The sequence below is a fragment of the Hemiscyllium ocellatum genome, chromosome 24, assembly GCF_020745735.1.
Source record: "Hemiscyllium ocellatum isolate sHemOce1 chromosome 24, sHemOce1.pat.X.cur, whole genome shotgun sequence".
Taxonomy (NCBI): Eukaryota; Metazoa; Chordata; class Chondrichthyes; order Orectolobiformes; family Hemiscylliidae; genus Hemiscyllium; species Hemiscyllium ocellatum.
In genome coordinates, this window is record NC_083424.1 from 30,348,344 (window position 1) to 30,366,936 (window position 18,593).

General features: G+C 40.4%; 1 protein-coding gene across 2 annotated transcripts in view; it reads left to right on the forward strand.

Moving 5' to 3' along the window:
• Positions 1 to 18,593, forward strand: part of LOC132827138 (huntingtin-interacting protein 1-related protein-like) — a 146,332-nt gene that overhangs the window by 26,367 nt on the left and 101,372 nt on the right. For both annotated transcript variants that reach the window (XM_060843661.1, XM_060843662.1), the window contains exons 2-3: positions 15,927 to 15,990; positions 17,363 to 17,505. In XM_060843661.1, the coding sequence (XP_060699644.1) occupies positions 15,927 to 15,990; positions 17,363 to 17,505 (207 nt within the window). The remainder of the gene's footprint in view (positions 1 to 15,926; positions 15,991 to 17,362; positions 17,506 to 18,593) is intronic.

An 18,593-nucleotide genomic window follows, 5' to 3' on the forward strand; every position in this document is an offset into this window, starting at 1 on the left:
AGCTTGAGGTCATCAGAAATTTTATTGTAACATCACAGTTTTTTTTTCAGTTTAAGCATCTTTATCAGTAAATAAAACCATTGCCTCAACCAAATACTGTGATACTCCAATTTGTTGGTAAACAGTTTCATAACTACCTAGCACTCTTCACAAAATAATTATGAAATACTAGGTTTAGCTTATTGCTTGGTGTTAATGACAATGCTGAGCATATAATGGATCTCTCTCTCTGAATGTTGTGATGATTTATATGCATCTCAGGTGACAGCTATTTGATCTTTTTTTTGCTACTCCCATATAGAGCAATCTATAACCCTGTGTTAGCAGTTTGAGGTAGAGGGCATGTGTAGCTTACGCAGTGACCTTGCTGAATGCAATTTCAGTACTAGCTTGGCCTCATGACTGGATTAGTGATAACTCTCCAGTGTTTCATTAATAAACTGGCTGACAAGGCTCAGTGTGTGAGTATGTATATGTGGATTGTTTCATTTTGTGTATTTAAGATAGCTGCACAACTTACACTGCGACACTGACTTTGCTACAATGTCATCTTTTGTATTAGCAATATAATTGACTTTGATGGCTAGAATTCTGGAGCATGGAAAGAGTACAAGGAGTTTTGAAATAACCACTTATTTGCAATGAAAAGAAACACTTTTAAGCCACTGTGATGTTCAATGTGCATTGCTGACAGCAAGTTCCTTGGACATGCAGTCACTGATGACACCTGGCACAATGCAATAATAACTTGAAACACAGTGGAATGCGCCAACCAGTAGACAGGTGAAAAACCAGTTCTAACATTAAAAAAAGTGTGGAGGAACCCAAGTATCTGTGGAGAGGTTCAGGACTTCTTTGGAGATCATTGAATAGGCAGGTAGCTTGTTATGTTTTATTATAAGGAGATTTAACTGCTGTTTAAAGTGATGCTACAGGATCTTTCATGTCCCATTTGAAATTCCGGGTTGTGACATTGATTTAATGCCTCATCCAAAGAATGGCACCTCAAACAATGCAGCACTCCCACAGAAACAGCAGTGGAATGTTCGCCTACAGGAAGTGCTCAATTCCTGGGATGGGCCTGAACTCTCAAACTCTGACTTAAGTGTCATCAACGTAGGCAGATCCATGATCAGCTCTCAGCTTGCGTTGTGGGGAGGAATTTGCTTTTTCTACTAAGATTCCCCCTTCCTGTCTTGGGGAGCCCCATATTTTGGGACAGTTCTGGTGCTCCTTTCTCGTTGAACCAAGGGGACTCAGTGACAGAAAAAGGCGCACTCTATTGAAAGCTGGGATGAACAAGAAGTTCTTCTCCCAGGTGGCAATGAGTGTCTGGAACTCTCTACTCCAGAGAGTTGCAGAAGCTAAATCGCCGTAAGTATTCACACAGGAGGTAGATTGCCCACAAATTCCTGATGTTTCAACAGCTGATGATAAGATGACATGAAGGAGGAGTTAAGACTTGGGACAGATCTGCTGTGATCTTGTTGAGTAGTGGGGCAGGCTTGAAGGGCTGAATAGCCAACTGCAACTCCAATTTCCTATGTTCTTATGAGGTAAAGAACTGAAAATTCAAATCCCACTTTTGACTTAGCTATATAGTGTAAACGAGCACTGCATGACTCTATCGAAGGAATGCTGCATTATCACAGTAGCTGCTTTTCAAATAAGGCATTAAACTGAAGTTTATATTTGCCTATTCAGATCGACTTAGAAGATACCTTGGCATTGTTTGAAGAAAAGATCTCCCAATAAGCTGGTCAATATGTACTCCTCAACTAAAAATAGATTAATTGGTTATTTTTATCTTTACAAAAGTGAATACTACAGATGCTGGAAATCTGAAATAGAAAATGGTAGAAATGTGCAGCTGCTGTGGAGTCAAAGTCGTAGAGTCATAGAGATGTACAGAATGGAAACAGTCCCTTTGGTGCAACTAATCCATGCTGACCTGATATTCGAACCTAATCTAGTCCCATTTGCCAGCCCATATTCCCCTTAACCCTTTTTTTTCATATACCCATCCAGATGCTTTCTAAACGTTGCAATTGTACCAGCCTCCACCACTTCCTCTGGCAGCTCATTCCATACAAGCATCACCCTCTGCTTGAAAAGTTTCCCCTTAGGTTCCTTTTATATCTTTCCCCTCTCACCCTAAACCTATGCCGGCTAGTTCTGGATTCCCCCACCTCAGGGAAAAGACTTTGTCTATTTATCCTATCCATGTCCGTCATGATTTTATAAACCTCTTTAAGGTCACCTTTGATGCTCCAGGGAAAACAACCCCAGCCTGTTCAGCCTCTCCCTATAGCTCAAATCCTCCAATCCCGACAGCATCCTTGTAAATCTTTTTTGAACCCTTTCAAGTTTCACAACATCTTTCCGATAGGAAGGAGACCAGAATTGCACGTAATATTCCAAAAGTGTCTAACCAATTAACTGCACAACCACAACATAACCTCCCAACTTCTGTACTCAGTGCTCTGACCAATAAAGGAAAGCATACCAAATGCCTTCTTCACTATCCTATCTACCTGTGACTCTACTTTCAAGGAGCTATGACTCTGTACTCCAAGGTCTCTTTGTTCAGCAACATTCCCTAGGACCTTACCATTAAGTTTATAAGTCCTGCTAAGATTTGCTTTCCCAAAATGCAGCACCTCGCATTTATCTGAATTAAACTACATCTGCCACTTCTCAGCCCATTTGCCCATCTGATCAAGATCTCGTTGTAAACTGAGCTAACCTTCTTTGCTGTCCACGACACCTCCAATTTTGGTGCAAACTTACGAACTATACCTCCTATGTTCATATCCAAATCATTTATATAAATAACGAAAAGTAGCGGACCCAGCACCGATCCTTGTGACACACCACTAATCACAGTCTGAAATCAACCCTCCACCACCACCCTCTGTCTTCTTCCTTTGAGCCAGTTATGTATCCAAATGGCTAGTTCTCCCTGTATTCCATGAGACCTAACCTTACTAACCAGTTTCCCATGAGGAACCTTGTTGAATGCCTTACTGAAGTCCATATGGATCACATCCACTGCTCTGCCCTCATCATCTTTGTTACTTTCTCAAAAAAAACTCATTTAAGTTTGTGAGACATAATTTCCCACGCACAAAGCCATGTTGACTATCCCTAATCAGTCCTTGCCTTTCCAAATACATGTAAATCCTGTCCCTCAGGATTCCCTCCAACAACTTGCCCGCCACCGATGTCAGGCTCACCAGTCTATAATTCCCTGACTTGTCCTTACCACCTTTCTTAAACAATGGTATCACGTTAGCCAACCTCCAGTCTTCTGGCACATCACCAGTGACTATCGATGATACAAATATCTCAGTAAGAGGCCCAGCACTCACTTCCCTAGCTTCCCACAAAGTTCTGGGGTACACCTGATCAGGTCCTGGGGATGTATCCAGCTTTATGCATTTCAAGACATTCAGCACTTTCTCCTCTGTAATATGGACATTTTTCAAGACGTCACCATCTATTTCCCTACATTCTATATCTTCCTTTTTCATAGTAAACACTGATGAAAAATACTTGTTTAATATCTCCCCCATCTCCTGCAGCTCCACACAAAGGCTGCATTGCTGAGGGTTGAGGGGTCTATATTCTCCTTGGTTACCCTTTTGTCCTTAATGAATTAGATTCTCCTTAACCCTATTTGCCAAAGCTATCTCAAGTCCCCTTTTTGCTGTCCTGATTTCTCTTAAGTATACTCCTACTGCCTTTATACTCTTCTAAGGATTCATTCGATCTCTCCTGCCTATACCTAACATATGCTTCCTTCTTCTTCTTAAACAAACCCTCAATTTCTCGAGTCATCCAGCATTGCCTACACCTACCAGCCTAGCCTTTTACCCTAATAGGAAGATACTGTCTCTGCACTCTCATTATCTCACTTCTGAAGCTTCCATTTACCTGCGAACATCTGCCTTCAATCCACTTTTGAAAGTTCTTGCCTCATACAATCAAAACAGAATTAATATTTCACAACATGAAAAGTTCATTCTTTGTCTCTCCACATATTCGGTCTGACCTGAGTATTTTCAGCATTTTCTATTTTGCTTTTAGTCATTCACCTCATTTTCTGATATGGAATCTCAATGTTATGTACTGTTTGCTGCATTTGTCTCCAAATCAACACATACAATGGGTTTGGTGTGAGCAATGGTGAGAATGGTGGGGAATAAAACAGAGAAAATGAAAATAAAAGTCAGAAATTTGCCATTGAGAATGAGATTTGCAATTTTCCTCTCAAGCCTTAAATGACGACTTCAGAATCTCACCGTTGAGCAGCAAGATATGTATTTCTCATTAAAGCCCCAAGTCATCATTTACCTCTCCTTCCCCAATGAACTGGGCTGTGTAAAACAGAGGGACTGCCTGTCTGCAGCTCACTGAACAAGACTTTTCTTGGCCATTATCCAAGTGCTTGTTCACAACAATGTCCCTACAGGATCCATGGACATTACCCTCCACAAACCTTTGTTCACACAGATCGTCATTGGGTGAGGCTGGTATTTTCCCAATCAGCTGCTCCCAGACCAACTCTCACCACTTCAGCCCTTCAACATTTGACTTTGGAGCTCAGCAACACATAAGACTTGCATGCTTCTCACAGGTCACTTTGTGTGCTGGGTCACACACTGTTCTCACAGGATGCATCTTGTAGCTACTAACATGCTTCCTTAACATTCACTCGCTTTGTGCTTAGCCTCTGACTAATTCACATTGCTTTCTTAGCACACGCTCACTTAATTCAGCACACACTTGAGCTGCCAGTCTCCATGGCTTGCATTGACTTTTTAGCACAGAGCGACAGTAACAGTAGCTTGTCCCATTTGAGAGAATTGAACAGTCCTGAGGCGCTATGCGATACCATACCACATCAGTATGACGTGCTACTACTTTAGGCAGCAAATAAATGGCACGTGCTTCAAGCAAGTTGCTAATGGGGAGTAGTCCTTTCATGGGGTGGAGGAGTGAGCCATGTTCAGTCATGGAGTGCTAATTCATTCATTCAAGTATTATCATAATCCTGAGCAGGAGTGTTTATCCACTGGAAATGGCATCAGCTCCCTGCCTCTTCCTCTTTGTCAAACAAACCAGCAAAGTCCCAGAGGTTGGCAGCCTATAACTGAGCACTGAAATTCCTATACATTAAGAAAGCATCTATTCCTACCCAGATCTGGGTATCCATGTCCTTGCATTCTGGAAGGTCATAGAGTCATAGAATCATAGAGATATACAGCATGCAAACAGACTCTTCAGTCCAATTTGTCCATGCCGACTGGATATCTTAATCTAGTCCCATTTGCCAGCACTTGGCCCATATCCCTCAACTTTTCTATATACCTATCCAGATGCCTTTCAAATATTCTAACTGTACTAGCCTCCACCACTTCCTCTGGCTGTTCATTTCATACACTCACCACCCTCTGCATGATGAAAGATAGGCAGCCTAGGTCATAAGGGACTGGAAGTCACAAATCCATGTGGCAGCGACTTGAAGTCTGTAATTCTGTGAATTTGAACTGGCGAGGGACAGAGCAGTCATTTTGGTGTTAAGTATAGTAATGCACAAATAATGAATATTTTACCTTTTTTTTAAAAAAGCTGTACCCAAGTACTTTGTACATCAATGTTCAGGCAAATTGCAGGCACCACTTTGGTTCCTAAGCAATGGGTGCCACCAAATGTGATTTTTTTTTGCCTCTTGTCTTTCAGTGGGTGAGTTGGGAAATATCTGCAAATGTACTCTCCAGGAATGGAGTGAATGGATTTCTTTTCAAAGTGCCATGTAAAAGATCTAGGTCAGCCATTGTCAGCTGCAAATGGCAACGACAACTAAAAAAGACCCAGCTGGCAGTGATCTGTGTTGGCTTGGTATCATCAGATTGAAAAAGGAGAGAATCGCTGTGTTTTGTATAGTCAGCTGAAGAGTGCTGTCTGTTTGACTTGTTACTTTATTCGTAAAATATAACGCCTTCTGTGCCTTTGGCAGTGAGCTGCAGAGTTTCTAAAACTGGAATGGTACTCCTTGCCTCCTCCAGTCTTTCTTTCCACCTGCAGTCATCAGATTTTAACAATCAAAGCTTCACGTTAGATAATGACTTCTTCCTGATTTTACCATGGCATTTTTAAATTGGTGATATTCCACCTTAATTCTCTTTTTTAAATGGAGGAATTAGCACAATCTGTGTCCATTGTCTTTCAGAAAAAGGAAGCCTTACAGATTTTCCCGTGAAACAGCTACTATTGAACAGCTGTGTTTTACAGCGGGGGTTTTTAGTCTTTAGTCTTCGGTGCGGGGGCGGGGGGTGAGTCTGGGAAGGGGAGAAATGCTCCCACCTTTTAGCTTGGGTTGGTTCCTTCAGGAAATGCACTGGCCTCTTTTTGAACCTGAAACAAAGCCATTATGTTATTAATGTAAATATTTTCTGTACAGTTAACTTGAACTTCCTGTAATTTGATTTGTCCATTAGCTGTTAGTTTTCTTTCTTTCTCCTATCTGGTTCTTGTATTCTTTTTAATCCAGTGTTCTAAAACAGTCAACGAAAGTTTGTTCTCTCATTACAATCAGTGAAATATACAAAAGGACTTAATGACTAAACTGTAGACATTCTCTATACTAAATCTCAAGCACATACTACATTTTGTTTTCTGAATTGGGCTGTGTCTGGCAAACATTTTACTCTTTAGGGGATTCTGCTTTGATTCTTGCTCTAACTTTTGCACTCACTCGCTTTCTATGTTACAGAGTTAAATGTTTTCCAGTTTTGCAGCTTCTCACTGCCACGTGATGTGATACACAGCTATTGAGTTGAATGATGAACTCCTGTTATAAGTGTTTCTCTCACACATTTACAAAAATTGGTGCCATCTCCAAAGGGTTGCCAAGGGTGACAGCAGTCCCTGACAAAGAATGCATAGAGTTGCGGGGAATGTACTAGCACTGATAGAGGACTGGTTAACTAGTAAAAAGCAGAGAGTTGGAATAAATGTTTCTCTGGATGGAGATCAGTGGTGAGTGGGGTGCCTCAGAGGTTGGTGTTGGGCCCGCAACTGTTTATTATCTATATAAATGATCTGGAAGAGGAGACAGAGTGTAACATATTCAAGTTTACTGATGAGTGGAATTGAGTGGAAAGGCAAACTATACAGAGGATGTGGAGGGTCTGCAGAGAGATTTAGATAGGTTAAGTGAGTGAGCAAGGGTCTGGCAGATGGAGTACAATGTTGGTAAATGTGAGGTTATCCACTTTGGAAGTAAAAATAGTAGGTCAGAGTATTATTTAAATGATGAAAGATTGCAGCATGCTGTTGTGCAGAGGGACTTAGGAGTGCTCACACATGAATCGCTAGGCGTTGATTTGCAGGTGCAAAAGGTAATCGGGAAGGCAAGGAAAATATTGGCTTTCCTTGCTAGAGGGGTTGAATTTAAGAGCAGGGAGGTTCTGCTGCAATTGTATAAGGTATTGGTGAGGCCGCACCTGGAGTATTGTACGCAGTTCTGGTCTCCTTACCTGAGGAAGGATATCCTGGCTTTGGAGGCGGGGCAGAGGAGGTTCACCAGGCTGATTCTGGAGATCAGGGGTTACCCCATGAGGAGAGGTTTAGCCTTCTGGGACTATACTTGCTAGAATTTAGAAGAATGAGAAGGGATCTTATCGAAACATATAACATTATGAAAGGGATAGATAAAATAGAGGCAGGCAAATTGTTTCCACTAGTGGGTGAGACTAAGATTAGGGGACAAGGCTTAAAGATTAGGAAGAATAGATTTATGACAGAGATGAGGAGGAACTGCTTTTCCCAGAGAGTAGTGAATCTCTGCCCAAAGAAGTAGGAGAGGCAGCATCATTAAATATATTCAAGACACAGTTGAATTGGTTTTTGCATGGTAGGGGAATTGAGGGTTATGGGGATAATGCAGGTAGGAGGAGCTAAGATGATGGATAGATCAACCATGATCTTAATGAATGGCGGAACAGGCTTGATGGACCGAATGACCTACTCCTGCTTTTATTACTATGAAATCTATGAAACTGTTTGTGGCTTATATGAATGATTTAGGCTTGAATATAGGACAATTAATCAGTAAGTTCACAGAAAGTGGTGGAGTGGTGAATGGTGATAATGATAACCTTTAGATTATAGAAGGATATATACCGGCTAGAGAGATGTATTGATTAATGGCAAATGGAATTCAATCTGGATAAATGTGAGGTGATGCACTTGGGCAGGACAAACAAGACAAGGAAATGCATTATGAGTGGTAGGACCCTGAGAAACAGCAAAGGTCAGACCGACCTTACTGTACATATCCACCAGTCCCTGATTGTATCAGGATAGGTGGATAAAGTGGTTAAGACTTATTTTTGTTAGCCAGGACATAGAATTTAACAGCAGGTAAAATTATGCTGAAACTATATAAAATGTGGGTCAGGCCACAGTTGGAGTACCGAATTGTGTGAGCAGCTCGGGAATCCACATTAAAGGAGGGATGTGATAGCACTGGAGAGGGTGCAAAGGAGATTTACCAGGATGTTGTCTGGCCTGGAGAGTTTCAGTTCTGAAGAGAGATTGACTAGACTGGGGTTGTTTTCCATGGAGCAGAGGAGACTGAGGGGGAACATGATTGCGATGTAAGAACTTATAAGGGGCATAGACTAGGTAGCTAGGAAGAAACCTTTCCCCTTGATAGAGGGAAAAGTGACAGGGGATGTAGATTTAGGGTGAGGGTCAAAATATTTAGAAGAGATGTGAGGAAACGTTTTCACCCTGAGAGTGCTGGGAGTCAGGAACTCACCGCCTGTAAGGGTGATAGGGGAGAAACCTCATAATATTTCAGAAGTATTTAGGTGTGTACTTATGATGCCAAGACATACAAGGCTATGGGCCAAGTACTGGAAAATGGCAGAGAATAGTTAGGTGGCTGTTTTTGATCATTGCAGATGTGATGGGCCAAAGGGCCTTTTTCTCTGTTGTGGCTCAATGACTCTGTTTTGCTCTTTGCTGAGTCATTGTATCCAACTGCCAGTGATTCACTATTCACCTTTTAAAAAAATCGCTTGCAGTTTAGTGATTGAGTCCTATGTGTACATTTCACACGCAATGAGTTTGTATTGTGCCTTGAGATGCTTATATTTTTCTTTTCATAGCTAGAATGAAACCATTCTTTCCTTATGCTGAGGTTATTTTAACTACATCTGTCCTATATGTTATGATCATGTGTTGGTTGAGATAGGTAACTTTGAACAAACTTATTTTTTAAATTCCTTTTTGGGATGTGTGAGTTGCTTGTAAATGCGAAATTTATTGCCCTTCCTCAGGTGACATGCACCTGCACTAAGTTTGAACATAATTAGTTAATTTAAAAACATGAATAGTGAAATGCAAATCTATATCTATTCTATTGGATAGTTCATTTCCTTTACATTGTGAATGACTTAAATGTGTAACTGACGAAGTTCACCTGATATGGGATCCAGAGGAAGTTTTGTGGTATCATGAAAAATGTCTCTATCTCTGGACCTGAAGCTACAGCTTCCACTCCCACTCCCAGAATTTGGCAGCAAAGACAGCTGCAATCTTAATGTGGCCAACCATGTATCCGTTTTTAAATTGCTTTCAACACCTGCCAAAGGCAGAGCAGGAAGAACAGGAGAGATTCTTGGTCAGATGTACCGTGGAAAGAAATTTGGACTGTTTACCATCGCTATCTAAAGCCCTGGAATACAACGTACATGCATGTAGAGCGGAGTGTTAACAAACAGCTACCATTAGGAGATCCAAACAGAAGTAACCCATGACCTTTTCACAGGTGAGGCAGACCTCCAGGGCAGCGCGGTGGCTCCGTGGTTAGCACTGCTGCCTCACAGCACCAGGGACCTAGGGTTTATTCTACCCTCAGGCAACAGTCTGTATGGAGTTTGCACATTCTCTCTGTGTCTGCGTGGGTTTCCTCCCACAGTACAAAGATGTGCAGGTTAGGTGGATTGGCCATGATCAATTGCCCATAGTCTGCAGGAGTGTGCAAGGTACATGGATTATATGGAGTTACAGGCATAAGGTGGGGATCTGGCTCTATGTGGGATGCTGTTCAGAGGGTCATTGCAGACCTGATGGGCTGAATGGGCTATTTCTGCAGTGTAGGGATTTTGTTCTATGATTCCATGATTATATGTGTCTAACCTAACCAATATGTTACTATGGTAACAAGCTTTCACTGTGAAGCCTTTCATTAGTGGCAGTGTTCTCTAGAGTGACCAGTAGATTCTGCCTGGATACCAGCCAGCAGAGATTCCACCTGCACATTGTCATAGTAAGGCAGGTGAAGAAAACAAGGGCTGTGAAATTTCTGGTGGGAATTTGGTACAGGATTCCAGGTGAAGCACAGCCCACCTTGAGATTGAAAGCTTTTCCGTGTTACAGAGTTAAACATCTTCCTGTTTTGTGGCTTCTCTCTTCCACGTGATTTGATAAACAGCTGTTGAGTTTAATGATAAACCCCTGTTGTAACTTTCTGTTTCACTCATGCACTGGAATTGGTGCTGTCTTCCAAAGGTTGTCAAAGTAGACTACAGTCCCTGACAGCCAGGTGTAAGGATTACTTCATACAGAATCTCAGAGCAGCTGCAATGACATGCTGACTGCATTAACTTTGAGTTTAGCTTCACAATTTCTTTTCCATCAATGCAGTTGTGGGGGTATGTCTTAGAGCTAAAGGGGTCAAAGGGTATGAGGAAAAAAATGGGAACAGGGTACTGAGTTGGATGATCAGCCATAATCATATTGAATGGCAGAGCAGGCTAGAAAGGCTGAAAGGACTTGACCTGATCTGGAATTCTCTATTTTCCAGTATCGGCTTCTGCTACTGAACATGCCTCCACACCGTTTTTTTAAGAGCTACAGTTCTTGCATCAAATCTTTTCATGTAGCAGCTGCTTTGGAATCAATTTTTAAGGCAGTATTTGGAAGATAATAATCTAATAAAATGAATCAGCATGGCTTCATGAAAGGGAAATCATGTCTAACTAATTTCCCTGGGTTGGGAAGTCCAGAACTAGAAGGGCATAGGTTTAGGGTAAGAGGAGAAAGATATAAAAGGGACTTGAAGGCAAGTTTTTCACACAGAGGGTGGTCCGTGTATGGAATGAGATGCCAGAGGAAGTGGTGGAGGCTGGGACCATTGCAGCATTTAAAAGGCATCTGGATGGGTATATGAATAGGAAGGGTTTGCAGGGATTTGGGCCAAGTGCTGGCAAATGGGACTAGATTAGGTTAGGATATCTGGTCAGCATGGACAAGTTAGACCAAGGGGTCTGTTTCCATGCTGTACATCTCTATGACTAATTATTAGAGTTTTTCGAGGGAGTCTCAACCAGAGTGGTTAGATAGGAACCAGTAGGTATGTTGTATTTGAATTTCTAGAAGAGCTTGACAACATACCTCATAAAAGGTTACATAAGAGTGCGTGGTGTTGCAGGTAATATATAAGCATAGAGAGAAAATTGTATAATGGGCAGGAAACAGCGAGTCGGAATAAGGGGTTATTTTCAGTTTGTCAACCTGCAATTAGTGGGTTCCACTGGGATCAATGCTGGGACCACAACTCTTACAATATATCTTAATGACTTGGAGGAAGGAAATAAATATATTGTAGCTAAATTTGCAGATGACACAAAAATAGGTGGAAAAGCAGGTTGTGAGAGGGATGCAAACAGTTTGCAGAAAGATATTGATAGGTTAAGTATGTGGGCAAAACGTTTAATATGAGAAAATGCGAAGTTGTTCATTTTGAAGGGACTTGGAATATAAGAGTAGGGAAGTCTTACTGCATTTGTACAAAGTGCTAGTAAGACCATATCTGGAGTGCTGTGAGCAGGTTTGGTCTCTTTATTGAAGGAAATGTATTATTTCATTGGAGACAGTAAAGAGAGAGTTCATGAGGAAGATCCCTAATTTGGAGGAATTGTCTTATGAGCAGCTTGGGATGTTCTGGAGTTTAGAAGAACAAGATGTGATCTCATTGAAATAAGTAGCATTCTTAAAGGGTTTGACAAGGTAAATGCTGAGAGGATGTTTTCCCTCATTGGAGAATCCAGGACCAGAGGACATAGTCTCAGAACAAAGGGGTGACAATTTGTGACTCTACTGAGGAGGAATTTCTTTTCTCACAGGCTTGTGAGTCTTTGGAATTCTTTGTCACACAGAGCTGTGGGGACAGAGTCCTTGTGTATACTTATGGCTGAGATCAATAGATTGTTGATCAGTTGGGGTATTAAGGATTGCAGGAAACTGGATTTGAGGAATGTTGGATCAGTTCTGACCCTATTGAATGGCAATGCAGGCTCAAGGGGCCAAAAGGCATCCTTCTGTTGCTATTTCTTATGGTCTTATAGTCTTTTAACTAAGAGTAATGTACCATGAGCTCCTCTTGACCAGACTATAGTTTTTTAAACATACGAATTCTAATAGGGATTTAATGGAGAATTGGCATTTAGTTGCACATTTCATTTTATTCTGCATTTCTATAACATCTTCGCAGTCGGCTTTGTTTACACCATTTACATGCATTATATTAATAGTATACAGTGTGAAGGGTATAAGACAATAAATAGCACCGAGTGAACTTTCCTGACTGTTTGACCTTGGCGACTGACTCCAAGTGGTGTAAATGATGTCAATGCCCTCAGCTGATATTGCTTATAGTGTCAGTGCCTGGTGGGTTTTGTCTGTACCACTGGGCTTTAATTGTTAACATGTACAGTGTGACCTTGATCTTTTGCATACTCCAGATACCAACAGTCTACCCATTTAAAGCTTTGCCCAGGTGGTGTGCTGATTGAGAAGGATTCCAGAGCCTCGTGTCAGATGTACCTCTCCTAGGCCCATCAGTGGGCCATGCTGCTTGGCTGATGACCAACAGTGCAGTATCACCAGATATCCCTAACCCACAGCCTGATGGAAGGACATGCACAGAGCAGCTTGTTCAATTCGCCAGATTGATGTTCTTGACTTCCCAACCCAATGAGACATGTCAGGTTTTGTTCATCACCAGCCACCTAGTTCATGTTCATATGAGAAACTTTGAGGCTGTTTCACCTGCAAGGTATTGGCTGACCTTATTGATTAGACTGAAGGCCTCCTTCACAGCAACAGCATGACACAAATATATGTTGCAGCCTGATTTCAAAGACAGGCTGAAAAAAATCCATGGTATGGGTGGGAGTTGAACCATGAGGGAGAATTGTGTGGACTTCTGTTGTATGTTACATGCACATAAGTTCTCTCTGTTCTCATAACAAGAGAGGAGATCCGAGTTAGAAAGTGGTGAGAATTCCTTCCTTCCTGCTGGGAAGTGATTGTAGAATCACTGAAGAGCATTAGCTGTGATCTGGAGAAGTGCAACGTCCAGCCAGAATACAGGGAAGGCTTTGGGAAGGGAGTGACGGGTGATAACTTTCAGACACCAGAACTGGATTTTACACTTTAGGAAACCAGCTGGTGTTCCGGAATTCACTTTGAAAGCAAAGCTGCTCCTGAAGAACTGGTCAACAGTGGCAGACTTGGTGCACTTTGTGTAATTTAAGAAAAAATCAGTTTATTACATTAATTAGTTACTATACAATATCGTTCCTTCTAATAGGTGTTAAAGAGTATTAGTCTTTCACATTGTACATGTGCATCATATAAGTTATCAATGAACAGCTGCAAGATCTTCAATTTTTCATTATGAGACTTGAGTCAATTACATTAAAGTCCTTCAGTCCTGACTAGACCACTGCAGGAACATGAGTGCTTTCACAAATTTCACTGAATTTAACACATGATCTCACATTAATTACAACAGAGTGGTACTTAATAAAGGCAGTGAATCAGTCAGTTCATTCTGGAACAACAGCTTGCAGCTTGTGGCTGATGGAGTACTTATCTTTTAGTTTGTTCTATCCGTTGACTGATGTTTTGTTAGTGTACACCTGACTGCTAAAAGTTACTGCTTATTAACCCTTGTAAGTGTTATGATCTTAGTGGGTGATATTACTGGCCAAGTCAGATCTCAGACCAGGAACCTGACTTAAAATTTGTTTTAGTTTAGCAAAGAGGTTTTTCACTGAGCCATTAGCGCACAATGCTGCAGATTTTGCTTTAACGACAAAGTAGAATTTTATTACAAAAGGAACAAAGAAAACACGATAATCCAAACTGCATACTTAAAATGCAAATTCAAGGATTTTAAATGCAGTAAAAGAATACTCTCATTAATCCCAAAATATTCCTTTATAAATTGATAAGAAACAAAACCGCTTTTGTATACTTCCCAAAACATCAATTCTGGTACAGTTCCCAAGACATCAGTCATATGTTACTCAGACCAGAATCCCTGTTGTACACATTTGATAGATTTATTTCACTTGTGACTTCATCCTTTAAACTGGAACTGCAGATTGCTTCTTGGTGGAGTTGTCACACACTTTAGCTTCAATATACTCAGCATAAATACAATATTTGGGTTTTATCCAATGTTTCTTGTCTGGGACTATGACGAACTTTTCATTCCAAGGTAATCTCATTCACTATCTCCATCACTCCTTTCCAAGGAGCACTGCTGTATGGAGCCATCCTGTTCCATGGGCTCCACATGATTAACATGACCGAAAGGGTAAAAGTGGAAGCAAAAGTCTCTGTCTTAGTTATGGGAGCTTCCCTTAAGCTTAAAAAAAAATCCCAGAATACATTAACAAACCTTTGAGGCCTCATTATTTACCATGCTGTGTTGCAAACAATCCAAAATAAACAAAATTCCATGAATGCACAAATTCATCCACTCTACGGCCAAGGTTCAAAATGTGTTTTTTTAAAGAAATTGTCACAGTTACTGAGTACTTACAAGTTATTTGTTAACTTTAGTCACACACAGCACCTTAAAAGCTACTTAGTTTAAAACTCAGACATCCATGCTTACAGCATCAAAGATTAAAAATTATACAGATAAACCCCATCACACAAGCCTCGATCTCTATGCATGGTCTGTCACGTCCCTGAACTCTGATACATTTGCTCTGACATGAGCAGCACATCATCAGTCTTGGATTGGCTAGGCAGAGTGTGCCCAGTTTCTGATTGGTTTCTTAAGAATGATGGTCAATTTGCTGACAACACCTCTTGTTTGTTTCTTGATGAATTACCTAAGACGTCAGCCACTTTGAAAGAACAAAATAATTGTCCTTTGGTCTCCAGAGAGATAGGTTTATAAGAATTTCTAGTAGACCACAGCACATTATCAGAAATCAATTTCCTATGCTGGTGTATGGTGAACCAGTGTTGTATGTCTTACAATGTGAATTTGTATGTTACTACAATGATGGTGTAACATTTATTTATACTTTTATGGGATATAGGCATCACTGGTAGAACCAGCATTTACTGTCTGTACCTAATTACAGTTAAACTGTGTAGCTGGCTGAATCATTTCAGAGGGTGTTTAGCAATCAGCATATGACTTTGGGCCTGGAGTCATAAGGAGAGTAAACTGGGTAAGACAGCAAGTTTCCTGCAGTAGAGGATAGCAGTGAACCAGATGTCATTTTTTCACTGCATTGGTTATCATGGTCATGACTAGTTTTATAACTTTGATTGATTCGTTGACTCTAAATTCTACTTGCTGCTGGAGCGAGATTTGATCTCATGTTCCCAGAGTCGTTAGCTTGGGCCACTGGAGGTCTAGCTGAGTGATTTTTACCACTACATTACCTTCTTCCCCTGTCAATGAGATGAGGAAATTTAAGTTCTGTTTTTAACTGTGAGCTGCCCTCATCCAGCTCTGTAGATGAACCTGTCTAAATTCTGCTGATACCTGTGATGTGATCCAACTTACTGTTGCTTTCTTTTCCCTCTTTTAGGCTGCCAGCATCAGCAAAGCTATTAATAGCCAGGAGGTACCCGTCAAAGAGAAGCATGCACGAAGTATCCTTTTCATTTTAGAGAAAGTTTGTTTCTGGATTCTTATTAGTAACTTGAGGTAAAATTCATTTGATTAATTTGTTTGGCAAAGATTAAAGTGACTTTCTTTGGTCATTGTACTCCTTGGTCAAGTTCTGTTAGCCTGGGCACTCATTGTTTTTTTTTGCCTTTGGCCAATCATTAGCGTATCTGTTAAAATAGATGAGATAAAGAAAAAGTCAATGCCCCCACTGTTGTGCATTAACTGTGCCTGGAACTTCTTACAACTTTATTGATATGTTGATTCCATTTCTCAGACCAGACATCCTTTATTAGCATTCCGATTACGGCTAACTTGTTAACAATTTTATACTATGGATCTATGGCCAGAGGTCACCAGTTTAGCACTGTCAGAAAACTGGCAATAAAGGCAGTTTATCATGTCTTCTTTTTACTTTGGGTTTAAACTGTGTTCCTTGGAGTGAAAGGAAATGCATTTCCATCCATGTCTCCTATTCTCTTTCCTTTTCTATGACTGCATTTACACAGGGATTTGTCTTTAGACAAATAAACCAAATCCTCTGTCTCTATTTATCTTTGCTTCCACACTGTTAATCTAGATATATATTTACATATTTCTTTACCCTTTATCCTTTCTTTAATTTGTAATGTGTACATAATGTCATGCATACAAAGCTGAAGATTGAATGCAAAGAGAAAAAGAATTATCAAGAAGCAATTAAGCATTGATAGCTCCTGAAACATCATCATTTATACTTGCAAATGCTAACTACTGGTTTTGACTACTTGCCTGTCTATAATGTAACCAGATTTTCCATTTGACATTAGTCTAATTTGATTATTTCTTTCCTTTCTTACACAATGCTATAATTATTATCATGAGAATTGATAAGAAAATGAGTGGCTTGCCCAAGTATGCCCAAATAAAACTATATCCATCAAAAAGAATGGAGCGTTCCACTTTCTAAATGTTGACTTTGGTGGGCATTTTTTAGGAATGGGGTGCAATTGAATTAAGCTATAAGTTTTCTTTAAATATGGGACAAGTTCTCATTGTGTCTCTTCCTTGAACCTCAAATCCTGTCAAAATCTGATGAAATAAACAGGATGAGAACACTCAGCTTTGTGTATTTAAATAATTTTATTCTTGGAGGGGGATCTTATTTTAACTAGGTTTTTTTTCTCAAAGAATATTGTGCTGAATCTAACTGAAAGCCCTTTTTAACTAAAACCCCTGTGGATTAAAGCAAAATTTCCTTATTTACTCATGTTATCAGGAACTGGTAAAGTGAGACAAATGCCTAATGAGTATAAATAATTTAGATGTGCCAATTTGTCCTTGCCATTTTGCTTGTGGTTCTTGACTCCACTGAATGAATTATACTGGGAACACATCATGAGAAAGGCGCATTTACCTTCTGGTCCTATGCCATTGGTCTTCCATTATCCAGCAGTTCCATTATGAGTTGGAAGTTCTGTCATGTCCTGCACAAGGTCCTCCGAGATGGGCATCCAAATGTAAGTCACTTTTTGTCTAATTTTCAAAGTTTTGTAAAAAATTGCTCAACATGCAAAACTGTTGAGTCCTTGACTTTACTGGTAGTTTTAAATGTTCTGACACAACAGTTTTGTCAAATTCATAGAAGACATTTTTGGTGCATGGAACAAATTACTTTTTTTTCCATTTGCTGATCTCTTGAGTGTAATTCTAAGATGTAACATTCATTATGGATTACATGAAGTGTTAGATATGATTCGTTATCTTTGTTCTGCTTTAAAGTGAATTAATATTGTGGAGAATGTTTGCTGGTCATGTAGTACCATGTCATTTTTTATTCCTGGGTTAGTATGTGTGTTTTTTCGACCAGTTGGTCAGGTTTGCAGACTGTCATTATGGCTGAAAATGTGTTGCTGGAAAAGCGCAGCAGGTCAGGCAGCATCCAAAGAGCAGAAGAATCGATGTTTCGGGCATGAGCCCTTCTTCAGGAACTATCATTATGGTCTTCTTACATGATAACTAAAATTAGTCCAGAGATGCTAGTTTCAATGGAGAGTGTGATCATAGGAGACTTGCAGTGTGTTGGAAATTAATGCTGTATTTACACCTCAAATACACACCTTTGTACCTAAGATGGTGACACTGTACACTTTTCTTCAGTACACCTGACAATAAAACCTAAACCTAAATCTAAAGGAATCCCAAAAAGGGTACAGATAGGACCCCTTCTTCTCTTTGCCTTATTCTACTGTCAGGTTGAACCCTGACCTCTGTTCCTGGATAAGGTTATCTCTTGACTTCCATCAAAGACCAGTATTACTTAATTAACGTGCAAGCAGAAATAGGGGTATCACACAAAAAAACCCACCTGGAACATATTGGGGTTTCTCCTGATTACTGAACATCAGGCCATGGGATTATTAGAAATGTAGTGAGTTATTGTTTACACCATTTTGCTGTTGCATCCATGGATGTGAAGCCCCGTGATCAGAAAAGCTCCCCTTTCTCAGCTGCATTTATTCTTGCCAGCAGCACTATTGTGGAGCAAGGCTGACTTTCAGCAATGAGTTACCCTGAGAGAAGATTTGTTTGGCTGTCAGCAGGATGT